We start from the raw sequence: 12,642 nt of genomic DNA on the forward strand, positions 1-12,642 counted from the left end.
TGATCACTACCGTTTTAATTCACAATTACTTCCTTTGAAAGAATTGGGATTGTATAATTGTGCAGGGAACAATACGTATTTACGTATTAGGGTGCAGTATTATAAAACATTGCTTCCTGTTTATATCCATGAAACTCGGTTATTAAGTATAATCATCAGATCTCTTGCGCCTATGGATTCTGCTGAAAAAATGCAATTGGGTCACTCCTGTTGCACATTAGATATATTATTTCATAACGTATGAGATTAAATGTGAAATGTACACATTTAGAAGATAGAAATTTGATGAATCTCTTTATCGTATCATCTCAATTAAACGGACGTAATTGCACTCATTTAAATGGAATGGAGGATGGTATTTTTGTCATGTCCCCTGGGGCTTTCCATTAACTTTAATGTTCAGAATAGATGATATATGGCCACTTTTGTCACTATCCATTTAATATAGGATGGAATGGTGATTCATAAAAACAACAATAAGCTTCAGGGAGCTAAACTGGATAGCGTATGAAAATAAGCAACAGTAATAATAATTTTGTGTGTACAAACTAGTACAGTACATACAAGGTACTATTTTCATAAATGTAATACTTTGAGTACATTTTAAAATAAATTGGTTGCTCTTTTGGAATCTCAAATCAAAGCAAAAGGGTTAATTTCAAAATAATTGCACCATTTGATTTACTTCTTTATAATTCCCAGCTTCATTATATTTCTACAACATCAGCCATGCTCAACTCACTTCATATCATCTTCTTACAAATACAATATGTAGACTGTAGGTCAAGGGTTCTCAAACTCAGTATCCTACAGATTGTATGCTCCAACTTGCCTCAACACACCTACAAGGATGTTTCTAGAAAGCCTAGTAAGAGCTTAATTAGCTAGCCCATGTGTATCTGATTGGGGTTGGAGCTAAAATCTGCAGGACACTGGATGTCCAGGACTGAGATTGAGAACCTCTGCTTTTGGTACTAATATATACTTTTAAGACACAAACGCGTACTACTTTAGAAACATGAAAGTGCAAAGACTGTACTAAAACAAATTTGAAAACAAATGTCATTGGGTATCTTCTAACAAAATGTTACATCTGTTATGAATTTCATGTCATTTTTCAAAATCATTCATTCATTCATTCATTTTTTCTTCAGCTTACTCCCTTTATTAATCTGGGGTCGCCACAGCGGTATGAACCGCCAACAGCGGATGCCCTTCCAGCTGCAACCCATCTCTGGAAAACCTACATACACACTCATTCACACTCATACACTGAACAATTCACCCAATTCACCTGTACCGCATGTCTTTGGACTGTGAGGGAAACCGGAGCACCCGGAGGAAACCCACACGAACGCAGGGAGAACATGCAAACTCCACACAGAAACGCCAACTGACCCAGCCGAGACTCGACCAGCAACTTTCTTGCTGTGAGGCGACAGCACTACTGTGACACTGCGTCGCCCCATTTTTCATAATATTTTTGCAAAATTGTTGCAAACAAATTATATGGGCCGATTTTAAACAAACAAATTACATTTAGTAATGTTCAGCTTAATTTATTTGTTTAAATTCAGAACCAAATCAATCGTTTCCAACCACTTAAAAAAATGTAGTAATTCCAATGAATAGTTTTTTTCAGTGTGGCTGATCATTGAATATTACTCAGATTTAAATTCATCTTATGGTGAAAAAAAAAGAAGAAAAAAAGATTTGATTTATTTAGCTTTTTATTCTATATAATGTGCCATAGTGGTTTACAACCGATGCCACATCTGGGACCCTTGACAACATCCTGACAGAAAGACGTGTTGCATGTTTTGGTTGTGTTGGCCCTCCATAATGACGTTGACAAATAGAAGCACAGAATCTCTATTGTACAGAACTCTCAAACATAGAGAAATGAAAGAGAAATGTGTTTCTAGCTGGAAATATGCAACAAAGTGTTCACTTGAAGATGTTTGTTGCTTTTTTACAGTTTCTAGAAGTCAGTTTTTGTAATAAATTATTTGATATAAACAGGATTAGATTTCGTCAAGTGAAGGCGATACTGAAAGTCTGTACCAACCACACACGTGTTCATACATGAGAGCTGTATTAAATAGGAGAAAATAATAATATTTTACAGAAATCTTTTTTTTTTTAATATTTACTTATTTATTTAAAACTTTAAAATAATCTATACTTAAAAATAAAGGTGCTCTTTTTAAGAGATCATTTTTGCACTTTTTATGGCTCTAATATATAGTTTTAAGATACAAATGCAACATACAATACTTTTGAAACCTGACAGCGCAAAAACTGTATAAATACAACAAATGTGATGTCATCACATACTGTTTAACAATATTTTACATCTACTACAACTGTAATGGCATTTCGCTCAAATGGCTGATCATTGAATATTAACCAGATGACGCCGTTATGCTGCTGTCTTGCCCTCAGCCAATTGCTGCATTATGATTTCGAGAATCAATAGATCTATCCTTTAAAAAAAGTATAATCACAAATCAATTTATCCAGATAAAAGATACATCATCTTTCCAATTCTCTTATATTTTAAATGAAGTGCGAATAATAGAACCCTTTTCTTTTTCATGTGTAAATGATGATATTTCAAATCAGCGGCTGGTCTTTACTTGACTGATCATAAAGCAAAGTCTAATATGCCCAATACAAATTCTTATAAATCTTTCTGATGTATGTATGGTATAAAAAAAAAAAAATATATATATATATATATATATATATATATATTGGAATCTGATTATGTATTAATGTACAAAAATATATATCACAATTCTGTATGATTTCAGTTATTTCACAGCGTATAACTGTTAACATACATACAACATACTACATATGAACAATTTTTATAGCCATTATGGCCTTAGTATAAGCAGAATTGACAGCAAACCTTTGAGTTACATGAAAGGAATACACACTCAAGGTGTTATAGGTATAATAATAATAATAATAATAATCATAATAATAATAATAATAACAATAACAATAATAATAATAATATATACAAAGATGAAAATGCATATCTAACAAGCTTCATGGTACATAAAAATGGATGTGAAATGCCAGCACCTGTGGGTAGTTACAACTGTCCTCACTTCAACCCCCTTGTTCTTATTATGGCATAAATAGGCATTTACATGTAACATCTTACACAACATACTGTATTTTGTAAGACGTTGTGTTCTTCTACTGAGCAAAAAGCCACAAGCAATAACAAAATGCCATGTTTTGATGTCAAACATCATAAGAACTCAACTTCAAACATCATTACGGCTTTCCTGCGTGGTCAGCTTTTCTTCATGGAATTTTTTTTTATATATATATTTATCAGCACTTGTTGTACATGGTTCATGGGGGCTCAGTGGTTAGCAGTCACCTTACAGAAAGAAAGTCACTGGTTCGAGTCTAGGCTGGGTCAGATGGCATTTCTGTGTGGAGTTTGCATGTTCTCCTCTTGTTTGTGTGGGTTTCCTCCATGTGCTCCGGTTTCCCTATAGTCCAAAGACATGCACTATAGGTGAATTAAATAAACTAAATTGATTGTAGTGTATGTAGTGTGTGTTTGTGTGTGTGTATGTGAATGTGAGAGTGTGTTATCCAGTACTGGGTTGGGGCTGGACGGGCATCTTAAAATCATGTGTTGGTATAGTTGGCACTTCATTCCGCTATGGCGACCCCTGCTAAATAAGGGACCTAGGGCTCTATTTTAATGATCTAGGCGCAAAGTCTAAATCGCATGGGGCTAAAGCATTTATTAGGGCGTGTCCAAATCCACATTTGCTATTTTAAGGACAGAAAAATACGGTTTGCGCCGCAGCGCATTGTCTAACAGGGCTGTGCTTATTCTCCCAATGATTTATGGATGTGTTTTGGGCATAACGTGCATTAAACCAATCAGAGACTTATCTCCCATTCCCTTTAAGTCAGTTGCGTCGCGCCATGGCGCATTTGCTATTTGAAAAATCGAATGCTTCACTAGTGAGAAAACAGTTAAACAGACCATCTGCGTGAGGATAAAAAACAAGCCTCCTCCATTTGGCCGTGTTACATTCTCTCTCACTTCACTTACTCCTTTAATTTCATGGATAAGGAAACGCTGTTGTACGCTTACTGAAGACATCCATTAGCCTACATATTTAATTTAATTTGTTAACCACAAAGATTCGTTTAATAACTATTTCTAAATTCAGCTCTAATTTCCAGCAAATGAATAAATGAACAATAATAAGACAAATCTAAGCTTGTTTTAATAAAACAAATATAAATATGCATATAATAATAATAGTAATAATAATAATAATAATAATAATAATAATAATAATAATAATAATAATAATAATAACATAGAAAAGCAAGTTGTCATGAATAAACTGAAAAAAAACTGAGATGAAGTAGGCATGGAAGGCAGTGTTTTTATATTTATGTAGAAAATAATAATTTTTGTAATATTTCAATCCTTTAGTTTTTCATTTTTAAAGATATGTGTGTATCTTTGTACATCCTGTGTGTATTAAGCAACATGTACGTGTTTAAGGCACACAACTAACGTGCTCTGCTTCCTCAAAATAGCAACATGCCAACATTGCGCCTTAACACACCTCTTTTCTAGACCAGCACACAAAGCAGCGCACATGGATTGGCTATTTCAATGTGGGGCAAAACTTGAAAATTAGGGTTGCGTTGGTCTGAAAACAGCAACACATCGTGCCAAACACGTCTAGCGCCTTGTTACGCTGGGTGTATGATAGGGCTCTAAGCTATACATGTAAACTCATTGACCACAAATACACAAACTGTTGTTTCAATAACACTTTAACAGTTGACGAATGCAGATGTTTGCAATATTAAATGCACTGTAAAAAATTGCTGTAAATTTTACTTTATTGCTAGCCATTTTTTAGAGTAATACTGTTAAATTTACAGTACAAGTGCATTGTAAATTACCAATTACAATTGTGGTGTAAAGCTACAGCACAGTTGTAATTGTTCATTTACTGACTGAGCGAACGATCGGCTAACCCACCCTCCCCCTTCCCTAAACCCAACCAATTTTATCGAATGAGCCGGAATGCCGTCCATATGGGTCAGCCTATCGTTCGCTCAGTCAGTCAGAAAGTCTGTCCAAAAGTGAGTCGACAGCCGCCTCTGGTGGGTTTACACGAGAACAGCAGGCGTGAATGCACCCGCGAGGGAAATCTGAGAACTCGAAAAGCATACACGCCGACCTCTGGCGGATTCGCGAAAACAAAAACTGCAGAAAAACGTGCCGCCGGTACGTATTTCGCAGTCTCCAGAAACGTCCGTGGAGGTACGTTTTCAGAATGAGCCTGGGTTGCAAATTTGCCAGTAATACTGCACATTTTACGTCTTTTTTTTTACATTGTAGACAGCCGCTATAATGAAAGTTTACAGAATTGTAAATTTCATCCCAAAACTTTATTTAAACTTGCTTCCTTCTGATTACTTGTATTGTGAAATTTAGTGCAGTGATAGGCACTACACTGTCGTTGTTGTTGTTATTGTTATTATTATTATTGTTATTTTTAATTATTATTATTATTATTATTATTATTATTATTATTATTATTATTATTATTATTATTATTATTGTAGTTATTTACTGAATTAATATGTTATACTATTATTATTATTATTATTATTGTTATTATTATTATTATTATTATTATTATTATCGTAGTTGTTTACTGGATTAATATGTTATACTATTATTATTATTATTATTATTATTATTATTATTATTATTATTATTATTATTCATTCATTCATTCATTTTCCATTGGCTTAGTCCCTTTATTCATCAGGGGTTGCCAAAGTGGAATGAACCACCAATTTATCCAGCATACTGTATGTTTTACACAGCAGATGCCCTTCCAGCTGCAACCCATCACTGGGAAACATCCATACATTCTCATTCACACATACACAACAGACAATTTAGCTTACCCAATTCACCTATAGCGCATGTATTTGGGGGAAACCAGAGCACACGGAGGAAACATACACATGGGGAGAACATGCAAACTTTACACAGAAATGCCAACTGACAAAGCCGGCACTCAAACCAGCGAGCTTCTTGCTGTGAGGTGACTGCTCCACTGCGCCACCACGCTGCCTTATTATTATTAATATTATTACATGCATTCACTGTTTACTGAGATGACTTCAAACCTTTGAGTTTCTTATGATTAACCAGTTTCCAAAATTCTTAATATCTCCTTTTGTGTTTTACAGAAGAAAGAAACTCAAATTTACTTACACAAATTTCTTTTTCTCTTCAACATTTCCTGAGAAAGAAAAAGCAGGTTAAACATATGCTTCATTATCTGAATAACCACCAGCCAAAGATGCAGACGTTAATTGCTGTTTTTCTCTCATGCACAAAACAGCGGCAATCTCGCAGTATATGCCGGTCATAAGGGCGATCTGTTTCATAACAATGAACGCTGACCTACTTCCAGTCACCTTGTCAGCCCTTTGCTTTGTCTTTTTTATCTTTTACTCCATAGCAAAGAAGACTGGGTGTAGAAGGAGAGAAAGAGAGGGTCTCGCTGAACAGTTTAATACAGCCAGACCTCTCCACGTCATGCACAGAGAGCGATACGGAGCCGCCGGGACGATTAGCTCACCGCGGCCTGCCAATCGACTCCCTCGCAAGAGACCCCTGCTAACCGGCTAACAAATTGAATGTGTGTTTAGATGGACGAGGGAGAATTAGATCAGCTCTCTCGACTGTGTCAGAAAGATGCGGTGAAGTTACTACCCGCACCAGGCCTTGAGAGGGAACGTGCTTTGGAGACCCAGAGGCTTGTTAAGACTGGAGGATGTTGTCAGAATGCTAACCAGACAATTACCGCGCACTACTGATTAAAACGAGAGCACGCTCATTATCAAAGAGCGGGGCGCAGGAGCTACGTGCTAAGCCTATCGCGCTGTTAAAGTATTGTTCCAGTCGTACTGTTCATTTTAATTGAGCTCCGCTATGTGTAGTTTTTGTCAAAGGGGTGACTTTCAGCCGGTCCGCAGGGCATCTTTCTAAGAGGCTCTGGCCGCTCTGGATATGTCAGGTTTCACTGGGCAATTTAATCAGATTTCTGCCAAGTCAGCCAGACTATTTGGAGTGTGTGTGCTTCATTTTCAATGTTTCAATTTCAGTTTGGAGGGCATGGGATATAAAATCTCTCTTTTTTCCAGCAGTTTTTAACATTCTCTGATTTCTCTGATGCCATTTGATGTGGTTTGGTTTTTATTTCTGTGTGAACTCAGAGCAGAGTACACTATTTGTCAGAAGTGTGGGATCAGATGGTTTTTATGCTTTTCTAAAATAAAATTTGCTCACCAAGTCTGCATTTGTTTGTTTAAAAAACAGCAAAAAAATAAAAAATAAAGAAAATATTATTATAATATATAATTATTTTTTAGGAATTTTTCACCTTATTGGTATAGGACAGTGGAGGTTACAGACAGAAAAATATTGGGAGCAGAGAGAGGGGAAGTGTTGGCAGAGGACCACAAGCCAGGAATCGAACTTGGGTCGCCATGAGCACTACAGTGCTATATGTTGGCACACTTAGCCACTAGGCTATTGGCATCATCTGTTATTGTAATTTAAAGGAACACTACACATTTTGTGAAAATTGTCAAATTCTTCTAGAGCTAGACAGTTGAGTTTTTTCATTCTTCAATCCATTCATAGGTCATTGAATAAGATTAGACATTAGCATTTCGCTCAAAACTCATCAATAAGTTTTGATAATCTTACTATTTAAAGCTTGACTCTAAAGGGGGTCGCACACCGGATGTACTGCCAGTAACATCCTGGCAACTGCGCCGTGCATTTTAGAATTCTAAACGTAGATTTCTATAACGGGTACGCACACCAGCGCCGCAAGTCAGCTGCTGTCCGCGGCGCCCAGCTATGACTTAGGACACTGTTCATATGTTTGCTTCGCCACAGAGCTGTTATAGTTTCATTTTAAATAACATGCAAATGCGCGTGTCCGGTGTGCGTTACTTTCTAACTATCATATGCATGTTGCAGCGCAGTGCTGAGTAGTGCATCCGATGTGCGACCCCACTTAAGAAGATCGATGGAAAATTGAAAGTTCATATTTTGTAGGCTGGTATGGCTAGGAACTATATTCTCATTCTGGCGTAATAATAAAGGATCTTTGCAACCGTACTATGGCTGCAGATGGCACAATGACATTATGCAAAGGCTACGATAGTCCCCAGCTAGGTAACCTATGCAAGCAGGTTATATTGACTTAAAGTTGCTGCATATTATCATTTTATCAAGTTATCAAAAATCTTTAGTCACTTTTCAGTGAGATGCTAATGGTCTAATCCGATTCCATGATCTATGTTAAGTGCACCCCGCCAAACTCTGAGATCATCTAAATGGATTCAAAAATTCTAAACCTCAACTCATCAAACCTCAAAGTTTGAAAATTAGCCTATTTTAAAAAAAATACATAAAAATAAGATAGTGTTCGTTAAATAAGCTGTATTCTCATTTAATATAATTGAATTAGTTACTTTGATTTAGAGCTAAACTTTAAGCATCATTACTTAAGTCTTCAGTGTCACATAAACTACCAGAAATCACTAATGTAGGTTTAACTTTAATAGTGTACTGTACAGGTGAATTTTGGGTAATTGTTGAGGAATTTGAATGGACCATTCTTCTGATCTGGAGCGAAATGGCGAGGCATACGTTATGAGTCAGTGACATATGCCATGCCCTTTGGGTGCCCAATAACAATGTGGGAATTACGTGATTTCTGCAGCGCTAAAATGGTTGTGCTCAAATGGCCCTGCAGAGCAGGACAAAGTTAGCACAGACCTGCGGTGTTATTCATGGGCATTATGTTATTTTTATGCTTTCTGTTGGAATATAATGCAGGTCAGTGACATGGCGGAAATATTAGTCTATTAATTCTAATTATGCAATTCTAATTGTTTATAATAATAATAATTTTGTCTTAAAAATTGCAAAAAAAATTGCAAAAAAAGTAGAGCTACCATTTTCACCAAATAGCCCTATATATATATATATATATATATATATATATATATATATATATATATATATATATATATATATATATATATATATATATATATATATATATATATATATATATATAGGGGAGAGCAGGGACAAAAGTAATGTGAGACTAAAGTAACAAAGCAATTTTCTCAGAGCCCCGACAAAATTTGCTTTTCAGCAATGAAACATTGAGCATGCAACCCTTGCTTTAGCTTTCATATATCACCTGATTTAGATACGGTGTCCTGCAGTTTGCTCCAAATTTCAGTTTTTAAGAAAGTAAATTACTGTATAGCAGTGTTTTGGTTTTTTTTTTTCTTTTTACATGATGTGTTTCTCTTTTCATGCATCACTGTAATGATCAATGATCAAAGTTGTTCAGTACAATAACACATCCTTAAGTTTGCAATCTCTGAATTTTTCAGTTTAAAAGTAAATCAGGTTTAAATGGCAAGAAAATTAAGAAATTTTGAAAATTGTAACATTTTGCATTGTTTGGTTGCTTTTGAAGCGTTTGATGGAGGTGAACCTTCGATGAAAATGTAGTTTAATAATTTTTTGCAAAAATAAAGGACAAATATGTTTGCAGTTAACATTAACAAGGTAATAGTCAGATATATTCAAAATAAACAAGATTAAACCAGTAAATCTAGCAAATTTTGTAGAGTTACTTTTGACCCAACCGTATGTTATTTGTTCGTCTCTGCCTATCGGGTCAAATGTGCAACTTCTGTTTAACACTTTAAGTTATATTGGAGTTGTTCAACATTGATACACAATAACACCTGATTTTGATAAATCACTCTTGTGAGTTAGTTACCACAACAGAAATATATTTCTGCTGAAAACTTTATCTTTTAAATTTTATTTTATTTTTTTATTTAAAAAAAATGGTACTTTCGTCCCTGCTCTGCCCTATATTTTCAATTTTCAAATAAAATAAATGATTTATCGAATAAAAGAGTGCTGATTTAATTCTATATACCTTGTTTCTGACTTTCCATGATTTTGAACTTATTTTTCAAATCTCAAAAGCTTTAAGCTGTTTCTGTAATTTCCAAGTTACCCCTGAACTGCAAATGCAACACATACAGTACAACAGAACTACTTGTGACCATGAGAACACCTGCACCTTATATCTCAAGCACAATTTACAGGTTGGAATTTATTTGCTCTTGTTTCAGTGCATCACTGAGACACACGTCTTCGACAGCCAAAGTGTGTCTGGTGTGTGGAGACGAGGCGTCAGGATGTCACTACGGGGTTGTTACATGTGGAAGCTGCAAAGTTTTCTTCAAAAGAGCGGTAGAAGGTAAGACTCATCTGTTTTCTTACTTTAAAACCATGTTCAGAAATGTCTTTATGTCTCATTAAGGGAATTTTTCTTGCTAAAAAGCCAATTTAAAAAGAATGAATTCATAACTGATTTACTCATTATATTTCATAGAGATTGCTGTGATTCTGGATGATTAGGAGATATGCATTTCACTAGACACCCTTATGCACTATAAACCTCTTTAAATGTTAACTGGAAACAAGGACATCGGAACATTTTTAATAATATATAAGTCATGGTAAACTAATTTTAGCATATACTACACATGTATAAGGCTTTGTAATACAAAGATGTCAGACATTTAGATTTTGCCCCTCTAAATTTAGGTAGCAGTGTCCTGTGGGATAACTCGTATCTTATAAGGGGTGTGAAATGTTGTTAATGCTTTGAGGGAGTTGGACATAAAGTGGGCCATTTGTATTAGCTTCAACACATCGCTATCACAGCATCTTCAGAAAGGTGCAAATTGCTGATTAAGCCAACAGACGCATCCGAGACTCTACAGAGCATGTGTAACAGAATAAAAACACGAGAGACCTTCAGAATCTATTCAAAGAAACACCTGTATGTACTCTAAACATTGTTGCAGTTAATTTACCCTAAAGAAAACTTAACAAAACCTTGTCAAATCTTTTATTTGGTGGTATTAGTCAGCTTTTTTCTTGAAATATCTATAGTCAACATCTTTGGCATGCTGTCAGTTACAGAGAGAATTGAAGGATATTCAGATGAAAGCATAAATATCCCCTTAGTCTTAGCACATTTTTAAAAACTAGACAGTGAACTTTTTAATTAACTTCTGCCCAGTCTCTCAAAAAAAATGTGTAGCTTGGAAGTCAATCGTTCAATATCCTTTGAAATTGGCGGCAGGCTTCAACTCGTCCCTGTCTTTTAGTTTGCGTTTTTTAGCATGTTCTTTAATCCATACTGGTACAGATCAGAGCTAACTTTAGAGGGCAAGGTGTGTGTATCTAAGTATTGTTAGCCTGTTATGACAACTACAGTTGAAGTCAGAATTATCAGCCCCCCTTTGAATTTTTTTTCTTTTTTAAATATTTCCTAAAAGATGTTTAACAGAGCAAGGAAATTTTCACAGTATGTCTGATAATGGTTAAAGTCTTATTTGTTTTATTTCGGCAAGAATAAAAGCAGTTTTTAATTTTTTAAAATCATTTTAAGGTCAAAATTATTAGGCCCTTTAAGCTATTTTTTTTTTTTTGGATAGTGTACAGAACAAACCATCATGATACAATAACTTGCCTAATTACCCTAACACAAATAGTTAACCTAATTAATCTAGTTAAGCCTTTAAATGTTACTTTAAGCTGTATAGAAGTATCTTGAAAAATATCTAGTCAAATATTATTTACTGTCATCATGACAGAAAACTATTATGTTTAGAAATGTGTTGAAAATATCTTCTCTCCGTTAAACAGAAATTGGGGGAAAAAATAAACAGGGGGGCTAAAAATTCAGGAGGGCTAATAATTCTGACTTCAACTGTACATATGTGCAGTTTTTTAGTCATAAATGCAGTTTGAATAATATAATGTGTGAACAACTGTAATACATTTTTACTGGGTTCATTTGGCGGCCATATTTGCAATGCGACCAAGCAATTCATCCAACCCAAGTCCTATCTGAAAAGTGACCAAAAGTGCCAAAATCGGAAAAATATTTGTAGTTTGGAAGTCAATTGTTCAATATTCTTTGAAATTGGCAGGAGGCTTTGACTCCTCCCTGTCTTTTAGCTTGTGTATTTAGCATGTTTTTCAATCCGTACTGGTACAGATCAGAGCCAATGTCAGAGGGTAAGGTGTGTGTATTTAAGTATCTGTGAATCTGTGCAATTATTTGGTCATAATTGCAGTTTACATAATGTAATGTGTGAACGATTGTAATATGTTTCTTACTGGGTTCGTCCGATGGCCATATTTCGTCACCTTGGAATTATAAGGTTCTATCTACGTTCTGAATGGCTTTGAGATATTGAGCTTCAAAGTTTTTGCATTCCATATAGCAAACAGTATGTGTGTAACATTTGTTTTTTAAAATTAAAAAGTCTTAAAATGTAAACAACTTATAAAAACATCCCATAATGTAAATCAGTTGTCATTTAGTAAGAATATGTCAATAACTCAATTTTGACAAAAATGTCAGATAGAACCTTATAATTCTAAGGTGACGATATATCAGCATCCCAAAAAAA

General features: G+C 34.9%; 1 protein-coding gene across 1 annotated transcript in view; it reads left to right on the forward strand.

Annotated features, from left to right (window-relative positions):
• nr3c2 (nuclear receptor subfamily 3, group C, member 2) overlaps positions 1-12,642 on the forward strand; it is a 130,948-nt gene that overhangs the window by 48,708 nt on the left and 69,598 nt on the right. The window contains exon 3 of the mRNA XM_056457692.1: positions 10,282-10,409. Within this exon, the coding sequence (XP_056313667.1) occupies positions 10,282-10,409 (128 nt within the window). The remainder of the gene's footprint in view (positions 1-10,281; positions 10,410-12,642) is intronic.

The sequence above is a fragment of the Danio aesculapii genome, chromosome 1 (assembly GCF_903798145.1).
Source record: "Danio aesculapii chromosome 1, fDanAes4.1, whole genome shotgun sequence".
NCBI lineage: Eukaryota > Metazoa > Chordata > Actinopteri > Cypriniformes > Danionidae > Danio > Danio aesculapii.